Consider the following 21802-nt stretch of genomic DNA (forward strand, 5'->3'; position numbering starts at 1 on the left):
TTGTTCTAAACAGAAGCTGCCAACAATGCAGAAGAGCCTGTGTGAATAGTAAAGCACACATTTTCCACCACTCCGTAATCAGAATGCACAGGGGAGGAAAAGGCAACACAACTGTTGTAAGCAAAAAGCCGCCAATCCACATCATTGTGAATAAGTCAAACCTGTGTCCTCCTGACAAGACATTCTTATAGGGATGAAATCTGAAAGAAATGACTGACAAGTATGTGCACGCTTGAAATTTCTAAAAGTTGTGTAACCCTAAACAAACACAGACTGCGTTTATTTGACCAGACCCAAAGTGTGCTATACAGGATAGGCCCCTTGTTGTCTCTAGAACTGTTTGCTCTCTATAATGGAAAATAAATACATATAAAATGTACCACTGTGTGACACTTCAAGTCTGAAGTGTAAGTAGCAGGCAAAACTCCTGCAGCTAAGCTCATTTACTAAACCATAAGAGTGGAGACCCTGGCGTGCTAAGGTCATTTAGGCAAATGTACTTCTATTTTGACACATATAGTGGCAGGGGCTTGTGAAAGGTACACAACTGTGTAACTCTGCCTGTTCCTGTGGGGTAGTCTAGCCTGTAAATAGATTAGGCAATGATCAGCAGAAGTGTTTGAATATAAAAGAAGGCAAGTTTAGAAAATGATACTTTTGGTTTGAAAAATGTTTTTTAGCATCTCTATAAGGAGTGGTCCTCTCTAACCAATATAATTGGGCCGTGACAGAATTTCTCTCTCCCTGTACCATGATAGATTTACTATATATATATATATATATATATATATATATATATATATATATATATATATATATATATATATATATATATATATATATATATATATATATATATATATATATGTACACATACACAGTATATGACAAAAGTGAGTACACCCCTCACATTTTTGTAAATATTTTATTATATCTTTTCATGTGACAACACTGAAGAAATGACACTTTGCTACAATGTAAAGTAGTGCGTGTACAGCTTGTATAACGGTGTAAATTTACTGTCCCCTCAAAATAACTCAACACACAGCCATTAATGTATAAACTGCTAGCAACAAAAATGAGTACACCCCTAAGTTATTATTTTCCAGCACTGCCTTAACCCTCTTGGGCATGGAGTTCCCCAGAACTTCACAGGTTGCCACTGGAGTCCTCTTCCACTCCTCCATGATGAGCTGGTGGATGTTAGAGACCTGCGCTCCTCCACCTTCCGTTTGAGGATGCCCCACAGATTCTCGATAGGGTTTAGGTGTGGAGACATGCTTGACCAGTTCATCACCTTTACCCTCATCTTCTTTACCAAGGCAAGGAGGGGCGTTTGGGGTTGTTATCATGTTGGAATACTGCCCTGCGGCCCATTCTCCGAAGGGAGGGGATCATGCTCTTCTTCAGTATGCCACAGTACATGTTGGCATTCATGGCTCCCTCAATGAACTGTAGCTCCCCAGTTCCGGGAGCACTCATGCAGCCCCAGACCATGACACTCCCACCACCATGCTTGACTGTAGGCAAGACACACTTTTGTCTTTGTACTCCTCACCTGGTTGCCGCCACACACGCTAGACACCAACTGAACCAAATAAGTTTATCTTGGTCTCATCAGACCACAGTACATGGTTCCAGTAATCCATGTCCTTAGTCTGCTTGTCTTCGGCAAACTGTTTGCGGGTTTTTTTGTGCATCATCTTTAAAATAGGCTTCCTTCTGGGATGACAGCCAACGCATACCAATTTGATGCAGTGTGCGGCATATGGTCTGAGCACTGACAGGATAACCACCTCCCCTTCAACCTCTGCAGCAATGCTGGCAGCACTCATACATTTATTTCCCAAAGACAACCTCTGGATATGACGCTGATCACGTGCACTCAACTTGTTTAGTTGACCATGGTGAGGCCTATTCTGAGTGGAACCTGTCCTGATAAACTGCTGTATGGTCTTTGTCACCATGCTGCAGCTCAGCTTCAGGGTCTTGACAATCTTCTTATAGCCTAAGCCATCTTTATAAAGAGCAAGAATTATTTTTTTTTTCAGATCCTCAGAGAGTTCTTTGCCATGAGGTGCCATGTTGAACTTCCAGTGACCAATATGAGAGAGTGAGTGAGTGATAACGCCAAATTTAACACACCTGCTCCCCATTCACACCTGAGACCTTGTAACATTAACAAGTCACATGACACCAGGGAGGGAAAATGGCTAATTGGGCCCAATTTGGATATTTACACTTAGGGGTGTACTCACTTTTGTTGCCAGCGGTTTAGACATTAATGGCTGCGTGTTGAGTTATTTTGAGGGGACAGCAAATTTACACTGTTATACAAGCAAATTTACACTGTTATACATCTATCTCATCTTGAGATAGATGTATTGATAAAATGTTTTTTTGTCATCTTCAGAATGAGCATTATATATATATATATATATATATACTAAAATCCTCCTGACGAAGTGGTTCGCCACGAAACATGTTGAGGTTGAGGTAGATATACCTCCAGCTTGTTTGGAAATCCTTCTACTTGGATCGCCATCAATTATATGCTCACCTAATGTATATTGGCTCTTATCCAGCTCATTGTAACACACAGTAACTTTGTATTTATTGTATGTTTTTTGTCTTTGATGATCAATTTTAACTTTGATATGTAATAAAGTTATTTACATTTTAAATAATACCCCTGACTACCGTGACTGCATACCGTACCAGTAAAGTCCTATTCATTATTCCCCTTCCCCCCGTCCCCCTTCCTAAATACCTGCTGGGAGGCTGGTGTTTAGGATATTTCCCATTAGACTAATTATACTAGGGATGTAGGTACACTGCTACTTATATAATAATTAAACCCGGGCACCCCTCTATATCATTTTTGATGACTTTCACATTTTTCTTGCATCCTGGAAATGATCTTTTACTGTTTGTTTACATACAAGTGTTTTATATATTGTTCTAAAGGTTCTCCCTCTAGTGGCTAGTAGCAATTCAGACGTTAGATGACTTCTGGGGTAAAGGGTAAGCTACGTAAAGAGTGGATTGTTTTAGTAGATTTAGTAGACTTTACTAAGATTATCTTCAATAAATTGATCACAAAAAAGGGATTAGCAAATTTGTTAAAAAATACAATTTTTTTTAACATTTTTTTTAAGAAGTCATGTAAAGTGATATTAAATTGGTCCCTGAGGGAATAGTTTTATTGTTTCTACTTTAAAAACTAGAAAATGAGAATATAGCATATTATCTGCACACTAGAAAATAGGAGTAATAGTACTTGTTATTACAGATTGACATGAGCATTTTGATTAAATTAACCTTTAGGCAGAATATTAAAGAAAAGTATATATATTGCATGCTTTTAGACTGCTTTATAAACTGTTTTAAATTCATCTTTTCCTAATATATGTAGCTACCCTATACCTCTAGTTGGAATTCTGTTTCTGATTTTCCTAAGTCTCTCTCCTAGTTAATTAGGGTAGCCATATAAGAGCAGATAGGTTTATGTGTATTTTGCTATGACTGTAGTCAGGATTGGCCAAAATGAGTTATGATGTCAGTTTATACACATGATATATATAATCCTTGTAACATCTCTAGACTACATATTTTTCAGTATTACTTTCTTCCTTTTTATAGATGTTATATGGATGTGGACATTGGCTTTGGTTGGCTTACATTTGAAAGAAGATGAACATACATATGGCACATATGCAACATATGTGATGTGACAATAACTTAAAGTAGAACTATAGCCAAAACTTTTTTTTCATTTTGGATAGAGTAAGGAAGGGTTATAACCCCTGTTAGAATTGTTTGGCCCTCTGTGTCCTATTGCAGAGATTTACCTTCACTTTCTGTCCCATAGCCAAACAGGAAGTGAGAGGAAACCCCGGCAAATTAAGGGAATTCCTTGGGGACCCCCAGGTCACCAGAACTAGTAACCCCATTTTTTAAGATTTCTTCTGTATTACTTTTCTGGGGAAAACCCAAAATGAGGGATTTTCCTTTACTTTCACTTTCAATGGTAATGGTAAACAGGATAAATAGTGTGGATGAATCTTCCTAACGGGGGCACAGACAACAATAAAGCTAACAAGCTAACAAGCATTCTAATCTCTTTCCACTTTATTCAAAATTAAAAAAAAAAAAGGTTTTGCCTTTACTTATACTTTAAGATAATCGTATACTGCAATCGTTCATGTGAAGTGTTTCCTACGATACAGAGTACTTTCAAACATATTGGAAAAAGTTATTTTCCTCCAAGTACTGGTACATAGGTAGCACCTATCATTTTAGGTTGAAGCTATGCCTATCTCTGGCCACCCTTGATAATATAGTGTTAAGGCCACACAATGCTAAATAAGCCAAAACAAGATCAAGACCGCATAACATATGAAAACATCACCGTTAAGAGCTCTCAGGTCTACATAGGAAGATAAAGTGGGCTGGCAAAGATCCTGAGGACTAGATCTTAACACTAAGCCCAGGAACTGACCCAAGCAATGTAAGAACCCCTTTAAGAAAGAAGCCAGATGCAGTATCAAAGTTTTCTCTTTAGAAGCTGCTTTGAAAATGCTGACAATGTTTCTGTGTGCTGCCTTCAGCATTTCCAAGCTCAAGGGGCCAGACAAGAACATGGCAGGGTGATGCAGAAAGAAAAAAGAAGCTTAAATAAGTACACCCCCTCTTTCCACTGATTTGTCCAAGCACAGCAGAAATAACGTAGTTTGCCGTTGGTGGTTGAATATGCAGCAAGATAACTAAAGTGTAGTGTGCTACACGCTGTTTTCTGCTACTGCTGCTAAATTACATTCTTACTGACATGTAAGATTGGAATAAATTCATTTGAACAAGAAGTTTCTAAATAAGTTAGAAATTGATGTTACAATTTGTCTGGAAATTTTGCAATCAATAGACAATTTTCAATACATGCTCTGTAATGAGCAACAACTGTTCATCACACCTATCATGTGACTTATTATTGGTCATGTAATTAAGTGATTAAGTCAAGTCAAGTGATAAGTCAAATATGTTTCCCTGCATAGAAGCTGGTGTTTGATAGGTCCCCCTAATGTTGCTGGATTTTTTTACCAGTACCCCCTGATTCTGCATAAATGCAAGCCCCTTTTTAACAACATAAATACTACCTGAGATCTGGTTTATATATTATTTTTAAACTCTGTTAAGATTAATGTACCCTCCCAAGCAGAGGAATTCCCTGGGGGTACACTTGTTGAGAACCCTGGATCTAGGTTACTAAAGGTCATTACAGTATATCCTATTATTACTTAGACGTGTCCTTTTTTCCACTATTTGCTTTCATGGGGATTTCTTTTAATAGAACATGGGTACTATACATTCTGCTAGCATAGACATGATATGAGCCAGCATATTGATAAGTATCGAGGCTGGAAATATTTCACTGACCTTTGTCACTTCCATTCTGTGGAGGTGATGAAACAGGATTCCTAGACCTTGCAAACGCACTCATAAGGGGAAGAGATCCTGGCCGATGATTCCTAGGCCTGTCAGATTACACAGAAATAAGTCAATTCCAAATTTGTACATGACCATATGCTAAAATACTGGGACACATTTATCAATGAGGCAAAATAAAAATAAATATGCTTTTCCAGAAGTATTTATAAAGAACAGTACAATGGCCCAGCTAGGGCTAAATAATACTACTGCAAAATGGCCAAGTGATAAAATAAGCAACCAGCATAGGACTTCTAAAGCAGGAACATTGTATGACTGACAATGGAACTTACCAGCTGGGTCTGAAATGGAAATAAGTTCCAGTGCTATACTAACTCTAATGATAAGAAGCAAACTGCAGAAGAGCAGACGAAATTTACTTTCAATATCCGATACTCACTTTATAAATGTGTTCCAACGTTCGTACTGTTTTAAGCTAGGATCACATGGCTGAAAGGACTGTCTTTTTCCATCTCGTTTTTGTAAAATGAAGTGGATTAGACACAGGAGAATAGGAGATAGCAGAGTAGGGCAGCTTAGAGAACTATTGTTCTCCAGGCAGGGATGTATTAGTAACATACACACTGTCTGCCAAAAATGGATGTCAGAAGAAGGTCAAGCAAAAGTGCTGTTTTTTCAGATCTCTGTGCTATCCTGCTCTGCCCCCTGTCTCTCTCCCATCTCTCACCTGTTTGTTTATAGAAGCCTGATAAGAAAGAGGTGGTCCTTTACGAAACTACGTGAATAAGTCCATTCAATGGCTTCTTACATTTTGTTTCAAATATTTCCAATATTTCCATATTCAGCCATATAATAAAGGGAGTTGAAGACCCAAAGACCTACAAGGGTTGCTGATATACATGCATGATCTCAATCTCAACATCAACATTAGTGGCCAGGAGAGGAATAAGTAGTGCTGATGAAAGCTGCAGATACTCAAAATATGGATTTTTTTTAACACCATTATTGGTAAGCAAAATCTCTTCAGGCGCAATCATTTAAATTAGTCCCATAGCTTCTTTTACCAGGCCATGGCACAACTAGTCTTTGTCTACCTCAAATATTCAGCCAAGTTAGAAGAAAAAAATAATCTGTTTCCCCATAGCCAAGCTAATTAAAAATAGAAACATTAACGCAATTTGCATCATATAAAATATTACATATTTACTAAATGACTCCTGATGTATATTTAAATACAAGCAGAATAAAAGTCAAGTGGCTTTACTAAAAATGCTCAAATAAAACAGTAGCTGTTTTATATATTCATTTTAGTAACCATTCATCCTCATTTCTGCTTTGCATATACCGGTTTAGCAAATTCTTGATATCCCTGTGCAAACATTTTGCACTGAGGTCTGAGGCATGCAGCCACTTGCACTTAAACTAAAGTCAATACAGTGCAAGTGCTATTGAAGATTTTGTTATTGCAGGTAACCTTGTTCATAAAATTGCAAATATAAGGTTGTAGTGATTGTTCTGTCCTAGGAATGAAGCTCTGTTAAAATGGAAATAGTCAGAACACATTTTTTTTTTTTTTTTTTTATTTAGATCGAGAAAGCAATTTTTTTCAGCTCTGCAACTATTTTTCACAATTATGTTTTTCAATTGACAATACTCACCAGTCTTCTGGGTCACAGTCCCGGAAGCCCTTGGCAAAGGGATTGCTAGCAATTTTAAGTTGGGTGATCTAGGATGAAACAAAGAAAAAAAAAAAATAAGTATTCTGCAAAAAAATAAATTAATGAATTAATTTAAAATCAGTTAAAAAAACATTTCTGTTCAAGGGCTGGAGTTGGTCTAACTGTAGATTTGGCAGTTGCATTACCTTTGGGTAATTAGCTTAAATTTAATAAACTGCAATCTTTAATTCTTCTCAGATTTGGTCATTTTGGTAAAATGCATTGAAGCCAATAAAAAAGGATAAATTAAGGTGGTTTTTAATGGTGCAATGGGATTTAAGTGGTATCTGAGGGTTATGGAAGCTCATTTCAACTACCCCCCACCTATTCTTGTGCCAAAAAAATGGCCTCTCATTAGCTTCATTATTTTAACTTTTTTTAACAGAAAGAAAAAAATAAAAGAGTGACTGTACACAAACAACATTTACATACACACAAAGGCAATTTGGAAATGTTTTGGCTAAATCAAGTAAGTCCTACATACAGTGCCAATTTTCACAAATTCCAAGTGCCTGGGTTTATAAATTATCTTATTCACCACACATCAGATACTTTATGTTATTTATCAAAATTTCCAGAACTGCAAAGTGATTCACACTTATCTATAAGGAGCTATAAACATTTAAGCCTTATTAGTTCTCATCTGTTAAAATGATTTAAAAGGTTAAAGAATGGTTTACTAAGGTCTTGTTCATAAATTCATAAAACAAAGACTGAATTTGCATATATATCTGAGTCGTGAATAATTTGTTTTTCTGTGGTGCACTATTGAGGTAAATTGTGTGTGAACAAGGCCTAAAATTGGGCTTAACCTCTTTTTAAAATGTTGTTGGAGGAGATATGGAAAAACAAAAGAAAGAAACGCAAAGCACTTGTCTATAGTAATGCCTTTTCAATTTTTATTTTTCCTAAGCTAATTAAAATCAGAAAGTGTATAACTAGCTGATATAGACTGTGGCTCTGTTTTGTAAATTGCAATTTTATTCATTAAAGTGCCTTCAGAATATAGTGGTTTTGGTTGGTTTTACATATTTTAATTTTTTTTTTTAACTGATCTTTTATCTTTTTTTTTTTTTTATATTTACATTTCTTACTATTAGTATTTCATAAGTGAACATTCAATACAGGGGTATACCAGTGACACTGGATTGAAGGTTTTCTGAGGAGGGAGGTTATGAGACTCAATATGAGTCAGGAAGTGAAGAATTCACTCATCTGACTTATTGACTTGAATGTGTGAATTTCAGCTTGAGCTATTGGTCTCTATACAGTGCAAGCTTTTTCCAACAATTCAGGTAGAGTTAGTCTGATAAATGAGCACCACCTGCTGTCCATAAATTTGTATGCTTTTGTATATTTCTGTGGTTGGACTGCAGGATCATTGACAAGTATTAACTTAAAGGGATTGGTGACCAGAGTTGCAGACTAAAGTCTATGGACACTAGCAAACCTGTTGTTGACAACGTACTAGTGACTAGAAGACTAGAGAGACCAATAAAAACACTAAAAACCACTCACTTGTTACTATGTCATCATTTCCCCACTGGCTGGTACCTCACTGTTGAGGTAGATGTGCAGTATTCCAACCAATAAGGAGACAACACAGAAAGGGATACACGCTTTAGATGCAGGTAAGTTACATTTATGCTCTCTCTAGAGATCCATTCAGCAGTAGGATCGCCACTATGGTGTAGCTTAAAAAGACTTGGCTGGTAAAATAAACATATATATATACATATATATATATATTTATATCGCCTTTTTTAATTTTTTATAATTACCTGACGAAAAGGACAGCAAACATATGATTTAACTGTTTATCTCGAACATAATAGGAAGTATAAATACAATACCCAGAACAGTATAGGAGTAAAGAATGTTCACTTAGCAATGTAAAGCTCTATTTATTTGAATTATCCAATCATATGTAGGGCTAAGTACTGTTTATTTAATTTCTCCTGTGCATGCTTGGGTATAGGAGGACACAGCTTCACTATTCCAAGTGCTTCTTGAACTCTCTTAGTACATCAGTCCCAGGGAATAAACACTACAGCTCAAGTTGAGGTGAAAGTTAGTTCTTATAACTCCAATTTTTAAGACTCAGCTGTGTTGATTTACTAAACAGGTCTTTTTTTCCACCACATTAAACACCCACTTGTTTCCAGGAGAATGTAAAAATAAGAATTTCCGTTGCACTTGCCTGGATAGCTGAATGGAACATAGATTCACTGGGTTAGCTGAAAAGGTTACACCTTTAGTAAATCTCCTTCAGTGTATTTATATTAATTTCATATAAAAAATGACCAGCTGCTTCCTTTCCTTGGACACTGAAGGGGAAGAGGGGTTATTTACTAAAAAGGAAAACTGTATTCACTTTCAGGGCCTATCAGTTTATAGGGGAAAATATTCTCTTAAACCTATTTAGGTATGAAAAACATTTTTTTGTTTAAAGAATTTTTACACCAGTCCAGTGTTTGCGATCTGCAAAGGTAAGGAGGATTTTTTTTTTTTTATTAAAATGTAAAAATTGTAATTGACAAGGCCTTTTTAAAACATTTAATGTGGATATTTAAAAATAAAGAGAAATACAAAGAAAGGAGTAAAACATTGCATGGGTTACTATTTTATAACTTTTATTTGATTAGAAGTTTTCAGGACACAGGTTTGTGGGACTTAACTAAAATTCTTCTTTTAAAATCTCTGAAAGCTACTTTCTAGATGATAGGGTAAAACAGGTCAACTGGTGCAAAGCTTTTCATACACATTCTGATTATTGTAGAAGACTGGTTGGAAATTTCACAAAATTTGGTGAACCAAATACTGACCACAACAATCAGGGTACAAATCTAACTAACTGATGCCTAAAAAAAATTGAGCTGCCAGATAAAAATAATTTTTAGCTTGTTGAAAAATCATTCTCTGCCGACAATCAATTTTGAGAACAAACATTAAAGGGGATGTTGACCAATGGTTTACCAACTCAAACTCACTATTTACCAAGTATTTATGTGCCTGCGAACAGTGGCACCAAACCAACATGGAATTGAAATGTCAAAAGCTGGTTCTATTTTAGTATCAAAGCTGATATATTTTGAATGGTTCGAAAACAGGATCAAAAATTCAGGCTTTATTACACACAAATAATAAGTCACCCAAATAATTATAAATTAAGGTGCTAAATCTGATTAATCCCTAATTTTTCTAAATAAAATAAAATTTGGCAAGTTTAAATTTCTGGTATGAATTGCAATAAACTTAATGTTTTTAAAGCAACATTTGGCTCTTTAAAGAACTGTATGGCACCTTGCCAATCCAAAAGAACTAAAAGGCATGATTCAAGACTTTTAGGCCCACGTTGAAAATACACAAAAATTGACGACCATAAATTTCATCAAAAAGTAAAAATTTCAAACTAATTATAATTCTGAAACTTCAGGTTGAATTTGTGTTTAGCCAAAATTTTAATCTCATGATAAAGAGGGCAATATTTATGAATATCCGACATCCGGGGGGAGTCATAATGGGATAATATTAGTTTTATTCCCATTCAAAGCTCATAAATGCAGACAACGGTCAGGTTTATTTAATAGATTTAAATGTCAAAGTGCCCAGCCAATTTTTCCTTTAGAACTTTATTAAATATAAAGATCTCTTTAATATCATTATTTACTAAAAGGAATAAAGAATGTTCACTTAGAAAACTGAATAAAAATGAAGCTATATAACTTCAATCATTTATTTATGGGCATCACAAAATCCTATATTTTGTCTTACTGCCCTGCACATTATTGAATATTCAAAACCTATTGAATATGCAAGAAAGCAAAACATCTGGAACTATGGGACTGTAGATTGTAGGGAATTTCAGCCTCGGAACATTGATTTAATTACCAAAATACTGTTCATAATTTTTTTAGAGAGCCACATTTATGTAAAAAAAAAAAAAAAAAAACAGATTACTGAGCTTGATAAATCTGCCCATTAAAAACCAGAACACTTAAAATCTAGAAGATAACAGGTACTGTTCAATGTGTCAATTATTGTAAAAAAAACAACCCAACACCAAAAAACTGAATACAGCTCATAAAACACCAAAATTTACAATTAGGATCCTGTGTACTTTATTTCAATAAACAGTACTAAGGCTTTGCCAAACTTCCTCTAAACTCTCACGAGACTTAGCCTGGCCCTTGACAAAATCATATTTTGTTTTTATCAACTGGTACACTAGCAAATATCGAGTAAACACATTTGTGGCAACCCATTGGTAACAAGAGATGTTATCTAACACAGATGATGGCATAGTCACTGTGATTTTGATTTCAAAACCAAAATCGGAACAAAGAACGGCAGCATGGAAAATTGTTCAAATGTAACCAAGCCATCATTCCCATTTTTAAGCATCACTTTTTTGCAGTCTTGTAAATATCAATTGCATCATCAAATCTTTGTTGAACTGGGCAAAAAAATTGGTCTCTGTCGACAACCTCGTGACCCAATAAATACAGAAGCTGAATCAGTCTATATTGCCATAACCTGACAATTTACATACAGCTTAACCACTAGTGGCCCATGGTCTAAATAAGCAGTTTTGGTGATCTACAAATGAACATATGGTTCTTCTCTTTAAATAAAAAAAAATGAAGTTGTAACGCTAGCTGGAGGAGAAAGCAGGCAAGCTGTTGGGAGAATAGGAGGGTGTGTTATGCACTTGTAAGAATACCCCACATTACATCGATGGGTCACCAGCAGAACAGCTAAGACAAATCGCTGGCTAAATCATACGTGTGTATTTATTTAATTCATCTGGGACAAGGCAGGGCATTTTCTATATTTAAGTAAATCCGTGGATAAAGTATGTGATTGTGAGTTTCCGGAATGGGTTGAAAAACAAACTTTAAGCCCTTTCAGTGACAGTTTCAGACTTAGAGGTCAAAGTGATAGAAACCAGGAGAGAGGCAGTGAGAGGGGGAGAGAGAAAGAGAGCAGCTGTCCCAGGTCATCAGGAAAATGCCAACCTCACATGAGCTCTGCAGACACCACTGCTTTCACTGCAAACCTGTAAGATTGTGCTCAGAAAATCTGCACACAGCATTCATAGATGGGAGCAGTCACTGCTACTTCTGGCTGCGCAGATGCCCACCCTTGATCTCAATGAACCTCAGTTCACTTGTTTATTGAATCTCTTGGCTTTGGGGAGCTGTGTGCTTGTGTGTGTGCTATGAGCCTCCTATAGCTAATATTTCTACACCCCCTCCTTCCTATATGAATGTGAAAACTGAGAATAACCTTATTAGGGTGAATACAAAAAAAAGTATAATAAATAAAAAAATAAAATAACAAAAAAAATATAAAAGTATATTATATTACAATTAATAAATAGTATTAATGTTAACAACAAAAAGTAATAAAATTATTTGAAAACTAGTAATCTAATTAGGATCCTAATGGCTCATTTTATATTCTATGGTTCTACCAAAAGCCTGCATCCATTTAGATGAAAAGACGGGCCCCTGCTGCTTTATTTGCAGTTGTTTACCTGATTATATTAGTGGAAATTGACCATTGATGGGCATTTCCTTTGTGCTAGGTTTGTACATGGGGATTGGCACATCTAGGTAAACAGAAAAGCAGATTTGTCCAAACACAATTTGATTGACATTTCGCAGTAGGGAAGCCATGGAAGTCAAAGTAGAGTGGGTCTAGGGTTTACATAGGTAATGGTATCCCTCTGGGCTTCAGAGTTGTTTTTATTTCCTAGTGACTGAATTTCTGCAGTTTTTGGCTCCTGATGTCCATCAGTGACAGAGCCCTCTGCTCCCCACTTCCTGCTCTACATGGCCAAGTGATTTAGCAGATGGACCATCAGCATCTCCAGGCACTCCATTAACAGCATAGATTACTGCATCTATAGTACTGCTACTAGGACAGAGAGGAGGAGTGCTCAAATCCCACATATTCAGCATTATTTACTTAAATACATCTCTAAATTCTGTTTTAATTTTCTTTCCCTTATATTTTTTAATGGCGGTTTGCGAATCACAACTGGAGCTAAATATTGCAATAAAGTATACAAGTGAAAAAGTTTAAACCTATTAAAACTCAGATCTGCAGTAGGATTTTTTTTTTATAATGTATTACTTATTTTCTTCTGCTTATATTTTTCAATGGCGGTTTGCGAATTACAACCGGAGCTAAATATTGCAATAAAGTATACAAGTGAAACAGTTTAAACCTATTAAAACTCAGATCTGCAATAGGATTTGTTTTTATTATTATTATTTTTTATTTTTTTTTATAATGTATTACGATACATTTCTTGCCATCAATACAGAGATTTATACAATCTGTAAATAGATGGTACAACAGTGCAAATTCCATTTTTGCACACACCAATATGTGACCAATTATGAATCAAATTATTCTCTAACTTGTTTTTCTTTTTAAACTAGATTTGTACCTAGCTAGGACCAACATAACCTTCTCCTTACCTCCCTGCCTTTTCCCTGCCTCCCTTCTCCATGCCTCCTACATATAAAACTTTGAAAAAAAACCCAGGCTTCATCCTATCTGGGAAAAACAGAATTCTCCCTGCCTTCTACACCTAAGGCCTCATGCACACAGTTGTAGTGAAAAATTCCTCTAAACACTGGATCTTTCTGTCAGGAACTGGCCGAAAATTTCCAATTGCAAAATGCTTGTTTTGGCGAGTAATTGACCGTTAATAGGTTTATTGCGCTTAGCGGCGTATGCACATAAACTCAATTTATTAGCTAGAATATTTGGTTATTTTAGCCACTAGAATGAGTAAACGCTTGTTTATGTGAGTTTGTGTGCACTTCTTCATGTGAGTTTGTATGCATTTATAAATGCACACAAACTCACATAAATTTGCGCTTTTTATGCTTAAGCACAAAAAGCGCAAATATGCTTCTGCTGGAAAACAAGTTTTGGCCAGTTTTTTTACACCCCTAAACCCTGATGCAAATACCTGCATAAACACTTGCATGGGCAAGGGTACATTGACTGGCATGCAACTGCGTTCATAGGTGTAAAAAAAAAAAAAAAAGACAGACCCCTGAAATTTTTTCTTACACTTGTGTGCATGAAGCCAAACAGAGAAAAAAACATAGACTTCTCCCTTCCTTCTGTACCTGGGAAATACATAAACTTTTCCCTGGCTTCATCACCTAACAGAGAAGAACAGACTTATGCTGGACACACATGTTTAGATTTTCAAGCTTTATTGGGGTCAAATGGGCATTTATTTTTGACCACAGTGATGAGAAAAATCAAACAGGCGGGATAGAAAATATTTCTCCAATGAACAAATTTTCAGACAGCGTATGTGTTTTTTGTTTAGGAATTCCTTTCATTTTAAAATTTAATGTTAAAACCAAGTGACATTTTCAATCGACATTTGTCCATTCATCAAATGTACAAAGAATTTATGTGCGAGTTTACGTGCGAATATTTTCACACAAAAATCTACTAGTGTGTGGCCAGCATTAGACTAGGTTCATATCGAAGCAGGTTGCGGTTGATGCATTTTTCCGGCACGTTTAGAGTTTCTGAACAGGGCCAATGATAGGTGGGGACCACCAGTCCTCCTGTAGGGGGCCCAGGCACACAGGGGGGCCCAAAAAGCAGAGGAAATCAGTGTGGTCGGACAAAGGGACAATTACAGGATGCCCTGTGCGGCACTCTGCAGCAGCTAAAAACTGATTTCAGCTGCTGCAAGGGGAGACACAGGACCCCCCTGGGCCCCCTCCCCCCCCCCCCGTGGAAGCTGTTGGCTTCCCTGTCCCGTAAAAAAATAACAAATTGTAAAAAAGAAAAAAAAATAAGAAAAATGTAAAATAAAACAATTGTAAAACATTTAAACATTTTTTTTTTAATTATAAAATGTTTTTTCAAAAATGTAAAAAAAATATTTTAAAAAATGGTTAATTCGCACAGACTTCTTTGTTATCTTTGCGTCCTCTAAGAACGATTTTAGTAAGTTTTTCATGAAAACGTTGTTTTGATATATTCGAGGAGGGCCCTGCCAGGTAGGCTGTACGGGGGCCCTGTGATTTCTATCAGCAGCCCTGTTTCTGAATATGTGTTTTTGATGCATTTTATTTTGGCTAATTGGAAAATATGACAGATCTGTTCATGTAGTGCGACTTTGATGCTACTTTTATGCTGCTTAACTGTTTAGTCCCACCAATCGCAACATTCACTTAAAGTAGCATGATTTCAAAGTAGCATTTCAGTGCTACTTTAGGTGCCACTTGGAAGACATCTGCGTGACTTCATGAACGGATGTCTATGCAAGTCGCAGCTAGGCTTGCAAAAAGTAGTGCAGGAACTACATTCAAGATTGGTGCCACGAAACGCATCAAAAATGCAACACTTGCGTTTTTGGTGCGGCTCCATTGAAGTCTATTACAGATCAAACGCAATCTACTGTGGGGAAAAAAAAGTCCCTATTCCTTTCCAAAAAATGCACTGGCTCAAAACGCACAGATGTGAACTAGATCCATAGGAAACCATGTGAAACGGACTATAGTGCAATGGACTATTTTACGGGCTATTTTCTGCAAAAACGCTCTAAAAAAACACATAGGCGTGACCCTAGGGTTATGCCTGCCTTATGTACTTGAAAAAACAGATTTCTTCCTGCCTTTTTCACCTAATAAAATATTGGGGGAGATTTACTAAAACTTGTGCATGCAGAATCTGGTGCAGCTGTGTATGGTCACCAATCAGCTTCTAACGTCAGCTTTGCCAATAAAACCAAGAATCTGATTGGTTATTATACAGAGTTGCACCAGAGCCTGAGTGCACCAGATTTAGTCAATCTCCCCCATTGACTTTTCCCTGCCTTCTGTAAAGAGAGAAAGAAAGCACAGATTTTTTTCCTGCCTTCTTCACCTATCTGAGAAAAACACAGACTTCTCTCTGCCTTCATCACCTAACAGAGAAGACACAGACATTTCCTTGCCTCCTCTGAGAAACAAAAAGGGGGTCATTAACTAAAGACAGGCAGACTGTCCACTTTACTAGCATGGTTGCTCCTCCTGAATAAGGGGAATCTCTGCTGACTTCCATTATCCAATCATGTGCAAGCTAAAATGCAGTTTTTTTTTTTTTTTTTTGCATGTGATTGGGTATTCTATGTAAAGTAAAGTATTTAGGAAGCCCTGCAGCTATTGCACTTGCAAAGTGCACAGTCTATTTGCCTTTAGTAAACTGAGAAATACATGGACCTTTTCCTGCCTTTTTCCCCCATCTGAGAAAAGCACAGACTTCTCCCTGCCTCCTCCTAAGTGACTTTGACATATTTAAATGTCCTTACTGATCGCTGGAAAATGGGAAGAGTAAAAGGAAAAGTCTATTTATTTGTAAACGACTGGCTGTCCTTTCTTGCAGACTCTGAGCTGTGTTTTTTGCTGCTAGTGGCTGCTCTGCATTATAAGAGGGTTTCTCCCTCCCTCCCTCCCTCTACTTCTCCAGGCTATCATCCATCATTGGGAAGGCTCTGATAAATGATGCATTGGAAGCGGTAATAAACTCCAGAAATACTCACTCTGTGGTTCTGATAGGCAGTCACTGCGGTGAATCGGGTTTCCTCAAACACAAAAGTCTTAAAGTTCTCTTCTGCATATTTCTCGCTGTCCTTCCTGGGGTCCACATACACCACATGAAACCTGGGCTGGTATCTGTGCATTGAGTTCAGGATGATCTGCAGGAAGACAAGGCCACAATTAGCCCCCCATCTCCAGGACTATACACAAGTGCAGCTACATTTACCAAAACGACACTGATTGTGGCAAAATGCAATCATTGTAACATTTCAATTTACCTGGCTGCCTTTTTACCAGAATTTAAAGGCATTCTCTTAACTTGTGCCCTGATTTTATTTTTTTGTTTATTTGTTTTTTACTTTGTGTCCCTTTTTTCTGTGTGCCCTGGACAACTGCCTCACTGCCCTACTCTAGACACTGCCCTACTCTAATCACTGCCCTGGCCACATATGTATCTTTCTGGCCATTTATACTATATCTCTTATCAAGGCATAATATTTGATCATCATGTATAAATGCACTTAACCCACAAATGTATTGTTTGTGGCTCTCTCTGATTGTTTCATTATTCAGTATGCAAACATGTTTGAGTTACTACTTGTTACAAAGAGAAGTCGAAACAGTTGTAGCAAGTGTAATAAATATATCAGTTTATTAACGAAAACAAAGTATCTAAAAAAACAACAACAATAATGATAATATTAAAAAAAGAAGAAGCAGTCACTAAGGCTACATTCACACCTGAGCGTAGCATTTTCGCGCGTTTTTTACAGCGATTTTACAGCGATTTTACCGCGATTTACAGGTGTTTTTAGATTGAATAGAAACCAATGGAAAACGCCTGTAATCTGCCCAAAAAGAAGCTCATGTACTTTTTGAGCGTTGGGCAGAGGCGTAACTAGAACCTTCAGGGCCCCGATGCAAGAAACCATGAAGGGCCCCCCAGACCCCTGGCCGGGCCCTTCCCTTCAAGCCCGGGACTCTTCCCACTAATCCTGGGGCTCTTTAATCTCATTGCATGGCCTTTTATTATGGTCCCGCATCAGGATCCTTTCACAAGTTCTGCAGTGGGCCCCCTTCCTGCAATCTTGGGGCCTCCCCACAGTGGTGAAATGCCAGGGCCCGGTCGCAAGTGTGACCTTTGAGATCCTAGAAGTTCACCCACTGGTTTGCTACCGGGCCCCCTGGAGCATGGGGCCCGGTAGCGATTGCAACCCCTGCAACCCCTGTAGTTACGCCCCTGGCGTTGGGGGTTTTGCTTACAGCGTCAAAACGCTCAGATGTGAACAGGGGCCATTGAAATGAATAGGATTTGTCTTGTTGGGCATTTTGAGAGCTGATCCTAGAGCAGAAAAACTCCCCAAAAACGCCCCAAAACGCCTACATGTGAACGGAGCCTAATAAAAAGAAAGTATCCAATTATTATTATTATTGTTTGTGTTGTTATCTTTATTATTACTTTTTAAAATAACAATACCTATTATAGCAATAACAAAACAATAATAATAGGAAGAAGAAGGATACTTTGTTTTCATTAATGGCATAATAATTTAATAATAATAAAAATAGTAAACAGTAATAATAACAATAGTCATCATCATAACAATAACAAAATAATATTAAGAAGAAGAAGGATACTTTGTTTTCGTTAATGGCATAATAATTTTATAATAATAATAAAAAATAGTAAGCAGTAATAATAACACAATAGTAATAACAATAGTCATCATCATAACAATAAAAATAATAATAATAAGAAGAAGAAGAAGAAGGATACTTTGTTTTCGTTAATGGCATAATAATTTTATAATAATAATAATAATAAATATAAATATAGTAAACAGTAATAATACCAATAGTAATAACAATAGTCATCATCATAACAATAACAATAATTATAATAATAAAAAGAAGGATACTTTGTTTTTCGTTAATGGAATAATGATAATAATAATCATAATAAAACCATCATGTGTATTACTAGTAGTAATAAGTGGTATATTTCAGGTGTTGTACACTGATTCCTTATTTATGTGTACACACAAAATTTGCACTGCCTTCTAATGACTCATTTATTACACTTGCTACAAATGTTTTGATCTGACTTGTATTTTCTCCTTAGAATTACCCCTCCTTGATAGTTGTGTCATTTAAACTGTCATTGGTAAATTGTTATTCGGATCTGTGATTTGTTGGCTGGAAGAGCTGTTCACAGCCAGAAACTACTGCCTGGGTTTTGATCTTTCTAAATTAATGAAACGATTAGGGAAGGTTACAACCTGTGCTTATTGTTTCCTGTCCATAGAATATTTTTGAGAGAAATCCCTGTTATGGACATTGCCTGGTCCTGAGAAGAGTGCTGCCCACCATCTCTTTCATTTCAGGCTGATTTACTAAAGGAGTTGAGACTCTTCACTCATATTTATAATGGTATAATAATTGTATTCAACTATCTAATCAAAAAGAAAGTGAATGTCCAGCCATCTGCTATAGGATTGTATCATTTATTTTATTTTATTTATTTATTTTTTTTTTTTTGATAGAAGATTCCTAACTTTAGTAAATCAGCCCACCGGGTTTAGGATTCTAATGCTAGGGTATGGCTGGTAGTTTAATAACCACAAACTGATAAAATATATATAAAACATATATGTACAATAAATATAAGCTTCTAAATACAAAGCTGCAGCGATTGTGTAACATTACATATGTTTTCAGTTATCAGCCCCCAGCTCCAGTGGTGTCGGGTGCCCAGATGAATATATCAGATATATAATAGAGATATGAGTCTCCCCCAATTCCCCACTCACATGGCCGTTATCGTCCAGCAAATTGTTTGTCAGCTTCAGTTTGTCAAAGGAGACGATTTGCTTCATCCACTGGGCGCCTTTAGCTGGGGAGTCCGGGTGATAGTGTACCCTCCCTGGGGTGGCAGGGTCAGCTTTGCCAGCTACCAACCAAGAGGAGCTGTGGAAGGCGTACCTACAATGTACAGAGCAAGGCCATGTCATCACTTCATAGCAACACATTACAGGGCATGTCACCCACCAGTAAGTGTGTGTGTGTGTGTCCAGGGGGGGTCAAGGTTTGTAGGCTGATTTACTACAGGAGTTGTAAACCTGCATTGGGCGAACAGTCACTTCCACTGTCCATTTATTTCACCTTAAAGTGAACTTTCACACAAAAGTTTTTTGTTGTGTAAAGATTCTCAACTCCTTTATTAAATCATCCTTACTGTATTTTATTGGTAAAGTAGAAAGTAAAAAAAAAAAAAAAAAAAAAAAAAGTAACACTAATAAGTAATAAATATATATAAATATAATTATAAATAAAAAAAAATAACAGTAATAATAATATGCAAAAAAAAAAAAAAAAGTATATTGACCACCTTTTATGCCACATCCTAATGTATGTACAAAAAAAAATGTTCAACATTGTCTAAGCACAATTGTTCATAATATTTTTTTAATGTATTCATAATTGATTTATGTCATGTGACATAATTTTAATGTTTTCAATAAATATACTTTGTTGCTTTTTAATAAGTGGAATTGGTCTCATATCTAAAGTCCTCCTATAAAAGGATGGGGTCCTGTTTCCTTCTTTTTTTAATATTAATAATAATAATACAGCCATAATAATAGTAAGATTAATAATAACAATAGTACTACTACTAATAATAGCAATCTTCATCATATTCATCATCATCTTCATTGTGTCTAGCTGTAAGTCATTTTAGTATAGTATGCGTTATTATATGTGCTATATTGTATATTATTAATGATTACAATGGGGTTGATTTACTAAAAACTGATGAGAGCAAAATATGGTGCAGCTCTGCATAGAAACCAATCAGCTTTCAAGTTTTTTTTTTAAGCCTTATTGAACAAGCTGAAGTTAGAAGCTGATTGGCTACCATGCACAGATGCACCAGATTATAATAAAAATAGTAAGAAAACTGATGAGAGCAAAATCTGGTGCAGCTCTGCAAAGAAACCAATCAGCTTTTATTTATTTATTTTTTTTAAGCCTTATTAAACAAGCTGAAGTTAGAAGCTGATTGGCTACCATGCACACATGCACCAGATTATAATAATAATAATAGTAAGATTAATAATAACAATACTACTACTACTAATGATAACAATCCTCATCATATTCACCAGCATCTATATTGTTTCCTGCTGCAAGTAATTTTAGTATAGTATGTGTTATTATATTTGCTATATTGGTATACTATTCAGGAATACATTGGGGTTGATTTACTAAAAACAAAATGCAAAATCTGGTGCAGCCCTGCATAGAAACCAATCAGCTTTCAAGTTTTTTTTCTAATTGAACAAGCCAACTTAGAACCTGATTGGCTACCATGCACAGCTGCACCAGATTATAATAATAATAGTAGTAAGATTAATAATAACATTAGTACTACTACTAATAATAACAAACCTCATCATATTCATCATCCTCTCCATTGTGTCTTGCTGCAAGTTATTTTAGTATAGTATGTGTTATTATGTTTGCTATATTGGTATACTATTAATAAATATAATAGGGTTGATTTACTAAAAACTGCAAAAATCTGGTGCAGCTCTGCATAGAAACCAATCAGCTTTCAAATTTTTTTTTTCCAAAGCCTAATTGAACAAGCTGAAGTTAGAAGCTGATTGGCTACCATGCACCGCTGCACCAGATTATAATAATAATAGTAAGATTAATAATAACATTAGTACTACTACTAATAATAACAAACCTCATCATATTCATCATCCTCTCCATTGTGTCTTGCTGCAAGTTATTTTAGTATAGTATGTATTATTATGTTTGCTATATTGGTATACTATTAATAAATATAATGGGGTTGATTTACTAAAAACTGCAAAATCTGGTGCAGCTCTGCATAGAAACCAATCAGCTTTCAAGTATTTTTTTATTTTTTTGTTAAAGCCTAATTGAACAAGCTGAAGTTGAATCTGATTGGCTACCATGCACAGCTGCACCAGATTCTGCACTAAATCAATATTAATGCATAATTGCATCCTTGTTTCTTGGCCACTTTAATCCATA

At 36.0% G+C, this 21802-nt stretch overlaps 1 protein-coding gene across 1 annotated transcript in view; it reads right to left on the reverse strand.

The window, feature by feature from the left end:
• Nucleotides 1–21802, reverse strand: part of TBX1 (T-box transcription factor 1) — a 41212-nt gene that overhangs the window by 5798 nt on the left and 13612 nt on the right. Inside the window, exons 4-7 of the mRNA XM_082275627.1 lie at nucleotides 19546–19717; nucleotides 16738–16893; nucleotides 7104–7171; nucleotides 5434–5531 (exon numbers count right to left, since the gene is read on the reverse strand). Coding sequence (XP_082131753.1) covers nucleotides 5434–5531; nucleotides 7104–7171; nucleotides 16738–16893; nucleotides 19546–19717 — 494 coding nt within the window. The remainder of the gene's footprint in view (nucleotides 1–5433; nucleotides 5532–7103; nucleotides 7172–16737; nucleotides 16894–19545; nucleotides 19718–21802) is intronic.

The sequence above is a fragment of the Pelophylax lessonae genome, assembly GCF_965119305.1.
Source record: "Pelophylax lessonae genome assembly, chromosome: 1".
Lineage (NCBI taxonomy): Eukaryota > Metazoa > Chordata > Amphibia > Anura > Ranidae > Pelophylax > Pelophylax lessonae.